The sequence below is a fragment of the Bidens hawaiensis genome, unplaced genomic scaffold (genome assembly GCF_021521415.1).
Source record: "Bidens hawaiensis isolate Kalapana, Puna unplaced genomic scaffold, B.hawaiensis_p1.1 tig00003237_1, whole genome shotgun sequence".
In the NCBI taxonomy this organism is placed as follows: Eukaryota; Viridiplantae; Streptophyta; class Magnoliopsida; order Asterales; family Asteraceae; genus Bidens; species Bidens hawaiensis.
In genome coordinates, this window is record NW_027491176.1 from 2,383,259 (window position 1) to 2,401,602 (window position 18,344).

The 18,344-nt window shown below is 35.5% G+C and overlaps 1 protein-coding gene across 1 annotated transcript; it reads left to right on the forward strand.

The window, feature by feature from the left end:
- The first annotated feature begins 234 nt into the window (after positions 1 to 234).
- Positions 235 to 4,134, forward strand: LOC143622641 (putative membrane protein At1g16860). Its single transcript, XM_077093732.1, has 5 exons — positions 235 to 310; positions 1,572 to 2,507; positions 3,232 to 3,387; positions 3,486 to 3,697; positions 3,804 to 4,134. Exons 2-5 carry the CDS (start codon positions 1,641 to 1,643, stop codon positions 3,994 to 3,996), a joined length of 1,428 nt encoding a protein of 475 aa, XP_076949847.1. The 5' UTR covers positions 235 to 310; positions 1,572 to 1,640; the 3' UTR covers positions 3,997 to 4,134.
- The last annotated feature ends 14,210 nt before the right edge of the window (positions 4,135 to 18,344 follow it).

The window sequence follows — 18,344 nt, forward strand, 5'->3', positions numbered from 1 at the left end:
GAAGCCCAAAAGAGTTAAAACTAAAATAAACACCAATATGAGGCTCGTGCTCGATATCGTTCGGACATTTCAAACTTTTTATCAATCTGACCCCGACTCATTTGTACCCGAAATGAAAACTATTTTCACAAGGACCATACTTTTGAATCTTGTAACCTAGAGGGCATTAAAACGTAAAGTACAAAAATCGGTAAATGCAAATATATATACCAGTGGCAGTACAGTGCAGTTTCGTTACAAACAAACAAACCCCTCATTTCATTTTACTCTCTCTCTCATGATCAACCATGTTTACACACAGTCACTCCAGGTATGCAAACAAACATCCTATTATTATTATTATTATTATTATTATTATTGTAAATTCCAATTCACCATAAAATTAATCCCACTCACTCCAACTTCAATGCACATTCATCCCTTACTTTGTTAAATCGAGTGTGTGCAATTTGTTGAGTCTTTAATATTCCAATGCGGAATAAGTTAGTTACGTTATTGTGAATCTCGTGTTGATTGATATACCTAATGTTTCGTTTGCTGTAATTTTTACTTTTTGTTTGGTACCTACTGCTCGGATCTAGGTAGCTTTCGGTTCGGGATCCGGTAAATGTTGCTCTATGTGGGTGCGTTTGTAAAACCTAATTACTTAATTGGTGTATGTTGAGTACCTGAGTTCGTTGTTTTGCTGCGAATCGGATCTAGATTCGTGTTCACAAGCTTCCTGATCTTATATGCTTATTATTATTGTTGATTTGAATATTTAAGAGTAAGCATTATTGTAATTGTTAGGGTATTATTTGAATCTAACTGGTAAGATTTTACAAATGTATGTTGATTTAGAGGATGTTTGGATACGGAATCGGATTGAAAAATTAGGTTTAAGTAAATCTGGTTATGATTTTGAGTATTACTGTATTAGTATGATCAGATTTGGGTAATCATGGGTGGAGTTGTTGTAATAGAATCAATTATTGAATTATTGAGATAAATGTAAAATTACTTAACTATCCCTAGTTATAAGCATTTGAATAATTGATTATCATATTATTTGATTATACTTCTCTTGTGTAATGTCTATTTTATGAGATAATAATGACTCGTCCCGTTCTTTGAATCTAAATGGTATAGAACTGTAAAATCAAACAAATGTAGTGTAGTATTTTGTATGTTGAATTAATGTTTGCGTTTGCAGTCGTATTGCATTAGTCAGTAATTAGTGTTTTAAGTAAATCCGATTATGATTCTGAACATTAGTATAACCAGATTTAGGTAATCATGGAAGGAGTTGTTATAATAGAACCAATTATTGAGATAAATGTAAATTACTTAAATATCCCTAGATATTATTATCTGATTTAGCACTTAGTAGTGTTGGTACAAATAAATGTGACAAGTAGTTTTCTCTTGTATGAGGTAATTATGCCAGTTGTTGTAATATTTGACTTTTCAATTCACCAACCAAACACCCTCTAAGCACATTCTACAACCTTAAGCTACAAGCCAAACATATTACTGATATTTCAAGTCATAATAATAACTTTCAATACTTATGATGCAATATTTGTATGTAGGTTTAATCATTATACCTAAAAAACCAGCATTCAAATTCATCTTCTTCTGTTGACACAAGATCTTCACCAATGAGTTCTCGGTTTCCATCTCATCAGTTGAACAATGGTTTGTATGTATCGGGACGGCCCGAGCCGCCAAAAGAAAAGGTACCGACAATGTCATCCACTGCAGTGCCGTACACTGGCGGTGATATTAAAAAGTCTGGTGAACTCGGAAAGATGTTTGAAGGGTCAAGAAAATCAGGTCAGCTAACCAGTGGCCCGTTAAGAACTGGGCCAATGGTTGGTTCCAATACGGGTCACTCGGGTCAAATATCATCACATTCTATGACCAGAATGGGCTCGTTATCAGGCAATGTTACAGTTTCATCTTCAATGAAGAAAACCAGTTCCGGCCCGTTAAACAAACATGGAGAACCGATAAGAAAACCATCTGGGCCTCAAGGTCAAGGTTTGACTTCTGGTTCTAGACACAATTCTGGACCGCAGCCTCCGGTTCTCCCCGCCACGGGTCTGTTAACATCCGGCCCGGTTCATTCTGGACCGCTTAACTCGTCTGGTGGGCCCAGAAAGTCATCAGGCCCATTGGACTCATCCGGGTCGATCAAGTCACGCACCAGTTCGATGGTTAAGAACCAAGCGGTTACTCATTTGACTCAAGAGGGCTCACACTCGTTCTTCCGGAACTTTCCGAAGATAGTTTTTTGGTCAATGGTTTTGCTGTTTGTGATGGGATTTATTTCTGCAATATTTATACTTGCAGCTGTTGGTAACCCGATTCTTCTTATTGTTGTTGTTGTTCTTTTCGGTATTGTGAGTTTGGCTTTTTCTTGGAACGTTTATTGGAGTCGAAATGCTGCTATAAAGTTTATATCTGAGTATCCGGATGCTGAGCTTAGAACTGCAAAAGATGGCCAGTTTGTCAAGGTTTCTGGGGTACGTTACACAAAACACACGTTTATGCTTGCATTTACATGTACACATTGTTTAACAGCAAAAAAAACGAAGCGAATTCTTATTCCGTTATTCAGTTTGGTTTGAAATGGTAACTGAATAAGCAATTTTGCTTCCGGTTATTTGAATTCTGAATTTAGTTATAATCGAATAATACGTATTAACCGAATATCCATAATCTTTTTTTAAGAAAGTGTCTGTATATGTAATATCCGTACTTCATAAGTTTTTTTGTTCAACTGGATGTTTTAAAATTCCAAGTTTCCAACTTCAAATCTTTTATACCAACATAACTAACCTTTGTACAATACTTTAAATTAGTTGCTTAATAAAAAATTTATACCAGATTAATTTATCTTTATATAATAGTTTGTTAAACTAGTTAATTAAAAAAGATACCAAGTTAACTTATCTTTATATATTACTAGTGGATTATAATAAATATCAAAGAAGTAAGTCATACAAAATCAATTAGTTTTTAGCTTAAGAAAATCAATTCAATTAGGTTTGGTTGAAATTGGTTTATTTGATTTTTAACCGAAACCGAACCGATGAACACCCATAAACACACAAATATTTGAAATAATGTTAGAACTCATATTTTTGCTGAAACCTTTTGGTCTCTGATCTTTTATATTTGAAAGTTATATTTTTATATTCTTGAAAAACACTTCTACTGATCAATACAATCTTGATTTCTTTAAAGGTTGTTACATGTGGAAACGTACCATTGGAGTCATCATTCCAAAGGGTTCCCAGATGTGTTTACACATCCACAAGTTTATACGAATATCGTGGTTGGGATTCAAAAGCCGCCAACCCGACACATCAGCGTTTCACATGGGGTCTACGTTCCATGGAGGTAAATTAAATAATCAAATCTTGCAGTTTCCTAAATTAATCATAACGGATATTTGTTTAAAGATTCTTGATTGTATGTTTATTTGTAAACACTCGCAGAGGCATGCTGTGGATTTCTACATATCCGACTTCCAATCAGGATTGAGGGCGTTGGTTAAAACCGGATATGGGGCCCGCGTGACTCCATACGTTGAAGAATCAGCTGTTATTGATATTAATCAAGCCATTAAAGACTCGTCTCCACAATTCCTAAGATGGCTAGCTGAGAGAAACCTATCTAGTGATGATCGTATGATGCGTCTCAAAGAAGGGTATGTTTTGTTTTGTCGTTTCTTGTTGAACAAGTAACCGCCCGATCCGTTTCATCAAATGATTTCCTTACTTTAATGCTTATGTTTGGCTGTGATGAAAACATAGGTACATTAAAGAAGGCAGCAGTGTGAGTGTGATGGGAGTTGTTCAAAGAAATGATAATGTGTTGATGATTGTTCCTCCACCCGAGCCCGTTCCAACCGGATGCCAATGGGCCACGTGTATGCTTCCCGCAAGCCTAGACGGTATTGTTTTGAGATATGATGATTCGTCGAATCCTGATGTTATTCCCGTGTAGCGGTTTGCGACTTGGTAAGTCAAAGTTTGTGTTGACCAAAATATGATAGGTGTATAGTTTTGTTTTGTTATGTCCCATGATCTTGTTTGGGAGTGTTTTGTGTGATTATGGAGTCACTTTTTTTTTGTTGTTGGAAACTTGATACTTATAAAGGTGGTCACATTTTTCCTTGTTTTTTAATTTTTTTATTCCTGGGAAGTGTGAAGAATTGAGATTTTTGTGGTATTATATGTTTCATTTATGCCATGTTATTTGTTTTTAAGAATTATTTTTGTATAAAGTTATTTTTTATTAATTATTAATTTAAGACTTCTTGAGTTTATACTATGGCTAAGTTTTTTGTTGGTATTGCAAATGATCAAGAAGGAGATTTTGTACACTCATCATGTGTTGTTATGATGAAATTATCATCTTGGTTGAGTTTCATGTATATTATGAAATCATTGTGTATAGGGTATCTTATATTGGTTATTTATAGTTTAAGGATATTATTTTTTTAAAATATAAGTTTATTACTTTTATAGTTTATAACCCAATGCAAGGCATAATTGGCAATATTAGTAACGAGTCATAATGAGTAACAACTTCTAGAAATCATAACCGGTGTTATTAGGGTTATATATGGTAATCACATTTCACATGTCATAGTACGTTAAGTTGTTGGGTTGACAAAGTCTTTTAAACATCCAAAGTTATTGGTTCAACTCCCAGTCCGTAAAACATATTTGTCTTTAAAAAAGTTAAGTTATATTCGTATTGGTCATATTAGGTCTAATGGCTTATTATGACCCGAGATAGGTAATTTATATGTGTCGTAGAAGTCGTAACACGGTGTTAATTAAGTCAAAAAATGGTATAAAGGATCATTCTATGTTATAGAATTACCTATATAGCATCCCACGATAAGACCTAATATGACCGATATAGTAGTGATTTATATTATCCGATTCAATACGGTATACGACTATTATATGATCATTATGATGGGTGTGACACACTATTAGGAGCTAGTTTAACTTATTATTTTTATTTTTTGAACGGCCAATTTATACTTGTTAATGGGTTATTTGGGTCATATTGGGTTAAAATGTTAAATGGACTATATATATTTATTTGACTGATATGAAGATGACAATATTAAAGAACAAGATACCATATATATTCAGAAAACTAATAATAATGGCACTGATAGTAAATTAATAACAACTATTTGCCACTCTTACTCATGCTAAAAACAATTAACGATTTGTTATAAGGGCCGAATATAGAGATGTATGGTTAAAGGTTTCGTGAGGATGTCTGCAATTTAATGATTACAGGCTGCGTATGAAGTTCATTTCGAGTAATCATTTCTTTGACATAGTGAAAACCAACCACAACATGCTTGAATCGAGTATGAAAACATATTAGCATATAGATATATAGTATCCAAGATTATTGCGTTAAAGAACTTACTTGTAGTGATCAATAACAAATCCAAGATTATCTCCATTTCGGACGGTTTCTGATGATGGATGATTCCCTGTTAGGCTTTACACAACAAAGATTTTAACTCGTGGTTATTATTGCAACATAGGATTTATTTCTGATATCATTATAAAGTGTATAGTTAGTTTTTAATAGTCTAAAGTAGTACACCATTTTTATGCATAGGCATAAGTGCATAACATTTATCAAGGGTGACTCAAAGAAGAGTGAAATAAAACAATGACTATAGGCCATTAATTTTCTAGAACCTCACAAATTCTAAAAAGTAACAAGTTATATGTATGTAATTTTAGTTTTGAGATTCTTTGACGATAGGGTTTATGGTCTATAGTTATACATACACATAGATGACATATGAGTCATTAAATCGAAAAAAAATTCTTATGTAAAGGGCCCTGTTTTTATTATGCGTTTTAGACCTCCACAACATATTAAGACAACCCTAGTACTTATTCGTCATTTCATGAACTCGATGCATGACTTTCGAGTGATTGTATCAATTTTGAGTCATAATGCTTTCCAAGTTTTAGTTACCAAAAACTTTTATCATATATATGTATTAAGGTTAAGGATTATCCAAATTCAAAGGCCAAAGCTTTTACATGGCATTCCTTTTTGGATAAGGTATTTGAAGTGAATACATTAAAGGTCAACTTACAACGCTTTTTTTTTTTCCTTTTTACTTTTCAACGGCAATTTAATTACAACGCTTTTGTTTGCCCTTAAAGCTCACCCCAACCTTTTGCAGCTTTTATTTATATATAACAACTCATTTTGTTAACAATTTAAAGAAATTTTCTTACCCAAGAAGATGATAATATTATACAAAATATGGTGTTTTTCTAACTTCCATTAACCCATATCATCATTTCATTGTACGTTTAGACATGGTTTTAAATATCTCGCCTAAACGTCGATTAATCCCCGATTTATTGTTAGTCAGCATCCCACCGACTAGTCATCGGTTAATTGCTATTAGGTCAAAATTTAGCGTGCGTGTGTGTATATATGTATGTATATTTTTTGAAATTACATATAAATTCCAATCTGATTAATCACGATTAATCCTTAGTCCATACCACACAACCCGACTAGCGAATTCTACAAAACCGCTTTTAGGATATGTTGTCGCGTAAGACCTCAAGATTCTATGTTTTGGGTATTTTGGTAAAATTTGCATTAAGTTCTATTTTTAAAAATGATGTCTAGTTTAACACATGAGTCATGACTTAATGCATTAATCTTGTTCTTATCTTCTTTAATTGGTCACCTTTCTTATTAGAGCATGGTCTACCTTCATCCAGCAACCAACATTACAAACAGTGTCCTTTTGTGCCTAAAGAAATCCCCTACATTGAAATCTAAGTGTCCTTTTGTGCCTAAAGAAATCCCCTACATTGAAATCTAGTTGACAGTTGAGCCTTTAGCCTCTTTTTTGCAACAACTACTACATGACAACGTTCTCTAACCTTCTCTCACACATGGACATTTGAGTTGCATACTATGCTAATTAGAAATATATCCGCCAGCTAGTAAAAACGAGTTATGATAAAAACAAATTATTTAATAGTTCCCCGGAAGAGACCTTGTCTTCCATGTAGTGGCAACTTCAGAAACTTTTATGTGGGAAAAAACTGGTAGGGTCAAATAAGTCTGGTAAACCAGTTTATACTTCAACCATGATGTTCAAAACAATGAAGTTGAGGGGATTGTTTAAAAGTATAAACGCTATCAAATAGTAGTCTAAACTTGATCCTTTATTAATTGTTGTGATAGATAATGTTTACAAATACTCCTATTTATAAACCTACTAAACCTTAATCAATATCAATCCTTATTAGTCTAAACTAGAAGAAAACTAACTTAAAAACTCCCTAGGTTTTGTAAGTACGACACATTACCCCCTGTAGTCACACAAAATTAGTCTAACAATCACCCCCCTAACCTTGCAATACCGGAAAAATATTTCATCTAAATAATCTTTAGTCGTGGCTTGCCTTTCGTGAGGATTTCGCCTCGTTGCAAATCCCCGCTAAGGTATTCCACTTTAATTTGCTCTTGCAATAAGTTATCGACATTTAAAATTGTCTCTTGATTTGATAAACCGAGCACTCTTTAACTACAAAATCAAACCTTCTTGATAAGGAATCATGATTTGAGCTGATCTGAATTTGAATTGGACCTGCCAAACCCGTTATAATGCTAAAATGTTGATATGTCACAAACTGGACGCTAACAGGCTGATGTATCGCTGATTTCTTAGACTGTCGCTGATTGATAAGATTGGTTGCTTATTCTTGTTGCTAGGGCCGGCCCGTGGGCTAGTGAAAACAAGTTAGGGCTTTAGGCCCTCACTTAATTAAGGCCTCCAAATCTAAAAAAATATTATATATAGATATTTTATAATGGGTAAAATAAATTCAATGTGGATGTATTGATGTAGTAGTATACTTGGTTGTTACTAAAGTATTAGTCATGAGTTCAAAACTTGTAGTAAGCAATTTTTTTCCTTAACAATTGTATGAAAAGGCCCCACAACCTTATTTCGATTTAGGCCTCGACATTCGTTGAGCCGGCCCTACTTGTTACTGATTGATTTGTTTGGTCACTACTTTCTGTCACAACAGAAATTGTTTGGTCGATATTTCCTGTTAGGATATTGGAAACACACAAACACGAGTAACACTGCAAGCGAAAAATAAACGAAAATGTACACGGGAGATTTACATGGTTCGGTCTAGACTGACCTACGTCCATGGGCTGCAACCAGGGTATTTTGTTATTGCTACTACCTCACTCGTGAGAATTCCAAGTTCAAAGATAACAATATATAAAGACCAGTTAGGGTTTCTAACTTAGGGAACAAGATAACATAAACGGGCCTGAATAAAGAGATACAGGACCGGCCCAAAACCTCCCATGCCTTACATCTTTATAAACCCATTTAATCCGTCTTCAAGTAAACCGGACCCAAACCGAGCCCAAGCCTCTACAAACCTAACAATCTCCCACTTGGAGGGTTGATAAGCTTCAATCTGCCATCTGTTGTGAATACTTGTACCTCTAGTAATCTATCCGACTCACATGGTTGTAACCACCTTCTCATCAGTTAACTCGAAGGCCCGTTGAAGCTCCCTCGAGCTCTAACACATCAGTCATGGCCACAAATGCCACTTACTCGTTCTTTGTCCCTACCGATTCCCATTTACATGATTTGCCGGATCCTAGAATACCCTGAGAGCAAACAACACTCTCCATATGTAGCTTCCATATGTAGCTAGTAACCTTCTGAAGAGACTTTAACATATGGAACACTGGTTCTTTTAACCCACGATCTCCTAGTAGATGTAACTGAAGCTTTGACTGACTGACTGTCAGTGCTCCCACTGTCATGAACACCTTTAACTGGTTTTCATGAACCCTTCCATACACGTTCAACCTGAATCTGACATGTGGCTCTGGGTTTATCTCATGCAAAAAAAAACCTTCTTCTTCCAGCTAGACTATGTGAACCGGATTTTGACATTCCTCTAAACTGGGGCGGTCACTCCCTCAGACGGTAAACTTACCATGTACAACGAGCCCATCTTTCTTCCTCGAGCCATGAAAGACTACCTTTAACAACCTTCCACTGCCCATTCCTGAACTTAACTTCATGCCCCTGATCATCCAACTGCCCAACAGAAATTAACAACCTCTTTAGACTTTGAATAACCCTGACATCTCTCAAAGTCTATGAACCATCTGAAGTCTTCAAATCAATGTCACCCATGACCGTAACATTAAGAACTTCATCGTTCGCAAGTCTTACCCTTCCAAAATCACCAAACTTTAGATTCTCCATCGTTTCACTACAGTGAGTGGCATGAAACGATGCACCAGAATGCATAATCTAGGAATCAACGTTACTCTCAACACTACAAACCAAAGCCTCATCACTACTGACCCCGCCATATGTGTCGTCTTCTGTAACGTTCGCTTCTTTCTTACCATTGGACACTGATTCCTGAAGTGTCTCATCTCTTTACAACCCCAACATTCTATATCCTTATGAGTCTTAGACTTGCTCATTTTCCTGCTCCCGCCACCTCGTTGTTTGTCCACTATCTCTGCCTTCTGTGACTAACATATTGCCTGATGATTCACATGAAATTCTGCGTCGTGAATCTTCTTCAAGAATCAAGTCCCGAATCCCATAAAAAGTAATTTTTGTAGACGGACTACAAACCGCATTCACTGTTTGAGACCAACTGTCGGGCAAAGAGTATAATAACAAAAGACCTTGAACTTCATCATCAAACTTAATGTCGACTGACACTAAGCGGGGCGGGATCGAGTTAAGATTATTAATATGCGTTGCAATAGACCCACCCTCTTTCATTCTTGTAGTCACTACGTCTCGGATAAAATAGACCTTATTAGCTACCGAGGGCTTCTCATACATGTTGGATAGTGCATCCATCATACCACACACTGTGGTTTCCTTCATGATGTTAAACGCCACATCTTCCAACGACGACATAGTAATACAATCCCTATCATTCTTGCCTAACTTCTTCCAATCTGCTTCTGCTTCTGACATATTTTCTTGTTTTTCATCTTCTAGTACTACATCTAAATCTTTCTGACAAAGTAGCGCTTCAATCTGCATCTTTCACCAACCAAACTTTTGTCCATTAAACTTCTGTATCATACCCTTTCCGTCTTCTGCCATGACAATGACTAAACGGAACATGGATAAAAACATAGACTTACACAACAATGCCACGGGCATGAAATTAACGGTTGTTCTATTGAACTCTATTACACAATAAATCTATTCAATGTGCAGCGGAATAACGAGCTTAATAGTCAAAACTGAAACTTTTAGTTGAAACAATATAACCTGACAACACAGTTGGCACTGGTTCTTGGTCTCGATGATAGGTATCTTTTGATTCCACAACTATCTGGCAAAATAGATTGCGATTTGGCCTCTAATTTCTAATTAAAAAAAACACATCAGCAAACTAATCGAGAAAAAAAAACCGGCAAAATAATCGGCTGAATTGCCGAATGATATCCCTAATCGAAGTGATCGTTGATCACCTATATATTGGTGGATTTCTTGTTGTTTTAATTAATATTTGTATGTGTCTGACAATATTTAATCTCACAAATAAAACACATCAATTGCAATATCTAGTGATTGGTAGTAGGTTACTTCAACACCAAAAAACTATAATATATTTTGGCAGTTGTTATGAAACCTCACGAACAAAGCACAAGCTCACAATTTCAATGTGACCAACAGTGAGTGATCCCATACATAAACCACAAATATTAATTTGCAATGTAATAACACAATTAGATGGGGCCGGATAAACTTAAAAGAAAACATAACCTCAATTTATGTTTGGGTACAACAGCTATAACTGTCGGCGACCAACTCGTCTGCGATCGTGTTCTCTGGTTTGTAAAGAACCTAAGCTCTTGATACCACTTGTTAGGATCTTGTACACACAAACACGAGTGATACCGCTAGCGAAAAATAAACGAAGATGAACACGCGAGATTTATGTGGTTCGGTCTAGACTAACCTACGTCCACGGGCTGCAACCAGAGTATTTTATTATTGCTACTGCCTCACACGTGAGAATTACAAGTAAAACGATTACAAAATATAAAGATTAGTTAGGATTTCTTGCTTAGGGAACAAGATAACATAAACGGACCCTAATAAAGAGATATAGGACCGGCCCAAAACATCTCATGTCTTCCATCTTTATAAACCCATTTAATCCGTTTTCAAGTAAACCGGACCCAAATCGAGCCCAAGCCTCCACAAACCCAACATTTCCAGCCTCGCCCTCAAGGATCACAAGTATTTTTTTTTATCAAATCAAGCTGGTGGATTAACTCAATCTTCCTTTACTAATACTACACCCTCCTTTATAATCATGTGTAAACCGGTTCGGTTTATTTAACAAGATTTTATTATTATTATTATTATTATTATTATTATTATTATTATTATTATTGTTATTATTATTATTATTTTTGAATCGCTAGATGAAATATATATAAAGGATGATGGATAGAAAATGCTATGAAAACATCAACAAACCAAAATTACATGAAAAGAAGTGGATTTTGAAGCCACTTAGTGCAAGAGATGTTAATTTATTTTGTTTCTAGCAACTATCCAAAGAAATATTAATGTAAAATGGTACCAAATATTGTTTTCGTCTTCAAATCATTGGTTTTGAAAATAGCTTCGTTTCTATGCTTCCATGTTGGATATGCCAAGGAAAATGCCCTTGTTCGTCACACCGATCGATAGCACTTGAGCTTTGGATTCATCTTTCTTAGCTAGTCGTTCTTTCTCTTTACCACGCTCCTTGATTTATACTTTTCTCGGTCTTTGTCAGCCTTGACTTGACTCGATTACCGATTTACAGTGACTTTTTTTTCTTTCCATTTGTCACAGCCCCCGACCCCTATACCTTGGGGGAAGCCGTGAACATTGATTAGTGGTATCGGTGATTATTAAATTATTTTGCAGCGGAATATTTTATAAAACCGTAGTTAGGAAAAAATGATAAGAGTTATAAAAACACCATGTTTATTATTATTATAATCTGGGAATTTAACCCATTTTGATACAAACATAAACTTTATAGGGATAAACCCTAATTTACAAAACACGTTTCTTTATTTTGGTGACATGCCACTTATTTAAGTTGGGAGCCAGCAGGCATCATTCCTTTGCCTCTAACAAGTAACCTGAAACATGTTTAAAATATTTGATCAGCAAGAAATACTGGTGAGTACATTCATTCGTAAATGACACATTTTACATTTACAGTATTAAGATATTTTTACATATGTCTGCTTACAAATTACCGAAAGTTACTTGTCACTCGACTGTATCTATGACTGTGGTCATATTGCTTATTGGCTAACACTTGTCCAATAAGTAACGTGTAATAGCCCAATAGGAAAGCCATGTATACAAAACCCCACAATACCAGTAGTAACCATCCCGTAAGTCTACAGAGACTTAATCGCTGTAATGTATTTAAAATACTTTTAAAAATATATTTAAAAACATTTAGACTATCTGTCATGAGTTTTATAGGTTTTGAAATTATCATGACAGTGTCGGAAAAACAGTTGTCTCACGTAAATGTGAGTGGTACAAAAACTCGAATGTCTCACCTTGCAAGTTTACAATTAAAGAACGATTCCTGGTATTAAGCACCTAGGTTAAACACAATGTAGTATATCTAGCTTAGTATAAAACCAATAATCATAACGATAATCATGAGATTAGAAACTTCACACGATGGCACAATGCCTTATCTTAATAGGCAGAGCTTTTGGATTCACGTATATAATTAGTTTCTTTCGATTGGATAGAATATCGCTACGACACTCGGGTATTATACTATCTTCTTAATACTTATAATAGATATTTCAGAGAGAAAGAAAATTTTGGACGAGAAGTGAATGTCTCATGTTCAACCTATTTATTGCAAATTCTAAAGCCCGTAGCGATACGCGATGGCCATAAACAAAAGGCGTCGCGTATCGTGAAGAATCTTGTAGCATAGCCGAGTCAGCCCTAGACATGCTACGTGGCACGCCACGTGGATCGTCGACGTAACCTCCACGTCGCGATATGTGATGTGTTACTATGATAGTCCATCGCGTATAGCTATGCCGCAAAGTTTCTGGATAATGTTACACGTCATCGCGTTACGCGATGAGGCTAATCCAAACCTGCCGCGTATCGCGATGGGAAGATTATTAAAAATCTTAATTTTCCACACTAAGGCGGCCCTTAAGCGGCGATGCGAGCGTGCGAAGTGCAAAGTGCGCCATCAAACCTCCACATTGCGCCCATCGCACTTCGCCCGAGCCCGTGTCTGTGCGCGTTCGGTTGCTTCGCACCCTCCGCTAGGACCACTGGGTGTGATTTGTCTTATAAGAATATTAACATATGAGTTTTCTTTTTTATAAATAACTCACTAGTTTTATAATCTAGCGATGTGGGACAAGAACTTACACTCCTATTTATACAATGGTGGAAGCCTCTCATTTTCCTTCCTCCACCAATGTGGGATGGAATTTTCTTTATTTATCTATTTATTTTTATTTTGTGGTTTGTTATAGTCTCCCCTCCTTATTTTGAATCTCATCCTCGAGATTTACTGGAATAAGTGTGGGTACTTTCGTTTTATTTCTGATTCCAATTCCCAAGTATATTCTGGCCCACGTTTTGAATCCCACTTCACTTTGACCAGAACTATTCTTTTATGCTTGAGATTCTTGACCTTTCTATCTTCAATTTGCAAGGGTTTCTCAACGATATCAACTTTTCATTTACCTTTATATCTTGAAGGGGTACTTTTAGTGATTTATCAGCTAAATATTTCCTTAAGTTACTTACATGAAATACATCATGTAAACCTGACATTTCCTCTGGTAATTCTAGCTGATAGGCTACTGGTCCAATTCGTTTGATAATTTGAAATGGTCCAACAAATCATGACTTAACTTTCCTCTCTTACCGAATCAGATTACTCCTTTCCATGGGGATACTTTTAGTAGCACGCTGTCTCCAACTTGAAATTCCAACGGTTTGTGTCGATGATCCGCATAACTTTTCTGTCGATCTCGTGCGATCTTCAATCTCTCCTTAACTTGATTTATCTTGTCACTACTTTCTTGTATGATTTCAGGACCTGATAATTGTTTTCCTCCTATCTCTGCCCAACACACTGGAGTTCTGCACCTTCGTCCATAAAGGGCTTCAAATGGGGAAGCATTAATACTTGTATGATAACTGTTATTATAAGAGAATTCTATTAGTGGTAAATGGTCATCCCAATTTCCACCAAAATCTATGACACATGCCCTTAGCATGTCTTCCAATGTTTTTATTGTCCTTAGCATGTCTCAAGTTTAATTTTGTTCCCATAGCTATCTGGAAACTTTCCAAAAATGAGAAGTAAAACGGCTATCCCGATCCGATACAATGGATAATGGAACTCCATGTAATGAGACAACTTTGTATACATACAGCTTATCTAATTGTTCCATTTTGTAAGTTTCCTTCATTGGTATAAAATGAGCTGATTTTGTTAATCTATCCACAATCACCTTGATTGTGTCATTACCTCTTCTCGTGGTAGGTAATTTGTTAATAAAATCCATTGTTAGAAATTCTCATTTCCATTCTGGCATTTCTAATTGTTGAAGTAGTTCTGATGGTTTTTGATGTTCCGCTTTAAATTGTGAACAAGTTAAGCATTTTGAAACATAACTAGTTATGTCCTTTTTCATTCTTATCCACCAATAGATTTTCTTCAAATCTTGATACATTTTATCTCTTCCAGGATGCATTGTGTATTTGGATTTATGGGATTCTTTGAGAAACTTTTCTCGTAATCCTCCTATGATTGGTATCCAGATCTTGTTCCCCATTCAAAGAATTTCATCATTTCCTTTAATAAGTAGATGAATGATACCATTTCTTTTCTCATCATCAATATTGTTTTCTTCTATTGCTTATTTGAGCATTTTTTACTTTATCAATTAAATTGATTTGAAGTTTTACCCTTAAGGCTCGCACTCTTTTAGGTTTCTCATGCTCTTTTCTGCTTAATGCATCGGCTACTATATTAGTCTTGCATTCACGATATTGGATTTCACAATCATAGTCGCTAAGAATTTCCATCCAGCGTCTTTGCCTCATGTTAAGCTCCCTTTTCCCAAAAATAATTTTAAACTTTTATGATCTATGAATACAGTAAACTTACTACCATATAGATAATTTCTCCAGATCTTTAGGGCAAAAATTATTGCTCCCAATTCTAAGTCATGTGTTGTGTAATTCTCTTCATGCTTCTTTAGTTGTCTAGATGCGTAAGCAATAACTTTTTCACGTTGCATTAGTACACATCCCAGTCCTAATTTAGAAGCATCACAACAAGCTGTGAAATCTCCAGTTCCTTCTGGCCGTGCGAGTATTGGGGCATTTGTTAACTTTTGTTTTAAAATTACAAAAGCTTCTTCTTGCTTAGGTCCCCATTCAAACTTGACATTCTTACACGTTAACTTGGTTAACGGAACTGCTATTTGAGAAAAATTTTGAATGAAGCGTCTATAATATCCCGCTAATCCTAAGAAACTTCGAATTTCTGTAGGAGTTTAGGAATTTCCCAATTAGTAATAGCTTCTATTTTAGCAGGATCCACGTGAATTTCGAATTTCTGTAGGAGTTTAGGAATTTCCCAATTAGTAATAGCTTCTATTTTAGCAGGATCCACGTGAATACCTTCATGGTTAATCAAATGTCCTAAGAATTGTACTTCTTGTAACCAAAACTCACACTTTGAGAATTTAGCGTAAAGCTTCTCTTTTCTCAATAGTGTCAAAAGTGTATGAAGATGTTTGACATGATCTTCACTGGTTTTGGAATAAATGAGTATATCGTCTATAGATACAATTACAAATTTATCCAAATATGGTTTACATATTCGCTTCATCATATCCATGAATGCAGCTGGTGCATTGGTTAAACCAAATGGCATGACTGTAAACTCATAATGACCATATCTTGTTCTAAAAGTTGTTTTAGGAACATCTTCTTTTTGCACTTTTAATTGATGGTATCCTGGGCGTAAATTGATTTTAGAAAAATATCGAGCTCCTTGGAGTTGATCGAATAAATCATCAATTCTCGGTAAGGGACACTGATTCTTAATTGTGACTTTATTTAATTCTCTATAATCGATACACATGCGCAATGACCCATCTTTCTTTTTGACAAACAACACTGGTGCTCCCCATGGTGATGAGCTAGGTCGTATGAAACTTTTTTCTAGCAATTCATCTAATTGCTTTTTTAATTCTAACATCTCTATTGGCGCTAATCTATATGGTGCTTTAGCAACTGGCGCTATTCCTGGTATTATATGAATTCTAAATTCAACTTCACGATCAGGAGGTTCTCCAGGTAAATCTTCTGGAAAGACGTCAGAATATTCCGATACTACCGGAATTTCTTTTAACTCTTTTCCTTTGGCGCTAATGATTACATAAATCATATATACTACGCCTTGTTTCCTTATATAGCTTGCCTCTTTCATTATTGATATGAACGTTCTAGGCTTGAGCATTTTATCTCCTTGAGTGGTAATGATTTTTCCCGTTGGCGTGCGGATTTCAATAGAATTTGTATTACATAGGATTCGAGCATGATGGCTACTAACGAATCCATTCCTAATATGACATCGAATTCAGCCAGATTCATTGGGAGTAAATTTGCTTTAAACTTGTGACCTAGTAAGTTTATGTTTTCTTCTTGAAGCACTTCATGAATATGAATGGAATTTCCATCGGCCACTTCTACCGTGCAGACTTGATTAAGTTTGATTAATGGTTGATTCAGGGCTTGGCAAAACTTCGTGTTTATAAAATTTTGATTTGCTCCGGAATCAAACAATACTTTAGCGTTAACGTTATTAATAAGAAATGTACCCGCAATGACGTCTGGAATCATTGTTGCTTCTTGTGTAGTAAGCTGAAAAGCTCGTGTAGTCTTCTTAGGTCCATCCGTGTTCTTTGCTTTGTTGTCAGGCACCTTTATCAGCTTTAGACATTCTGGACGGATGTGCCAGGTTCTCCGCAGTTGTAGCAAACACGGCTTTCTTTTTTCTACATTCTTCATCCGTATGTTCAGCCATTTTGCAATAATTACAATACTTAGTTTTCTTAAAAGCGCATCTCCCTGAATGCCTCTTTCTGCAAATTCTACAGAAAGGATGAGCATAAAATTGCCCTATTCCTTTCTTCCGAAATTCTTGGGTAATCTTTTGGGCTTGATCTTTCTTTTTGTTTTCTTCCTGAGTTCGAATTAATCTGTTTATCAAGGTATTAGCTAGCTCAATTGTTTCTTCAATAGTCTGAGGTCTAGCAGACTTTACCAGATCGCGGATTTCACTTACTAATCCCCAAATATAACGAGAAATTAGCACTGATTCTGGGAAGCCAAAGCCGGTACCATTCTTGCATATTCGAAGAATTTTGTCGTATACTCACGACACTTCACACCTTCCATCTTGTGATTTAAGAACATAGTAGCAATATTTTCTCTTTCATGATGAGGATAAAATTTCCTTTCTACTATTTCTTTAAATTCTTCCCAGGTCATAGTATAGACTATGTGACTTCCCTTTGACTGGAGGACTGTGTTCCACCATTCTATTGCTTCATTAATGAATAGGTTAGAAGCATATAATAATTTATCTTCTTTAGCACATTTACTGATTCTTATGATGGCTTCTGTCTTTTCTAATCATCGTAGTGCTGAAATAGGTCCTTCATTTCCAGAGAATTCGGTTGGTTTACAGGCCAAGAAATCTTTGTAAGTACAACCGTGAACTTTTGACTTTTGGGGTAATGGGATGTTATTTCCTCCATTCACACTGTGACTAGCCTCAGTGTTAGACTTTCGTTTATTACTCTCGGTCTTATGCCTAATTACATAAATGGGTTGCTTAATAGCATCAGCAATTAAAGGAATTGCTTCAGTGATTTTCTGAGCTATCATATTTTCAATAGCATTCATATTTAGACGATTTTCTTGATTGTTAATTTCATGATTATGCTCGTTTTGGTGATTGTGCTCGTTTACGTGATTGTGCTCATTTTCGTGATTGTGCTCGTTCAGCATCTGAATTACATACAAGAAAGGAATTATTAATATCGTAATGAAATAATAAGGTAAACAAAATATTAATACCACATAAGCATAAATAACACATAGGCACAAAATATATCAAAATCGTCGATCTTTGCGACATTTACTC

Coding starts and splice junctions, on each gene's coding strand:
- LOC143622641 (XM_077093732.1), top strand. CDS start 1,641: ATGAGTTCTCGGTTTCCATCTCATCAGTTGAACAATGGTTTGTATGTA. Junction 2,508..3,231: donor AGTTTGTCAAGGTTTCTGGG/GTACGTTACACA, acceptor ATTTCTTTAAAG/GTTGTTACATGTGGAAACGT. Junction 3,698..3,803: donor ATGATGCGTCTCAAAGAAGG/GTATGTTTTGTT, acceptor ATGAAAACATAG/GTACATTAAAGAAGGCAGCA.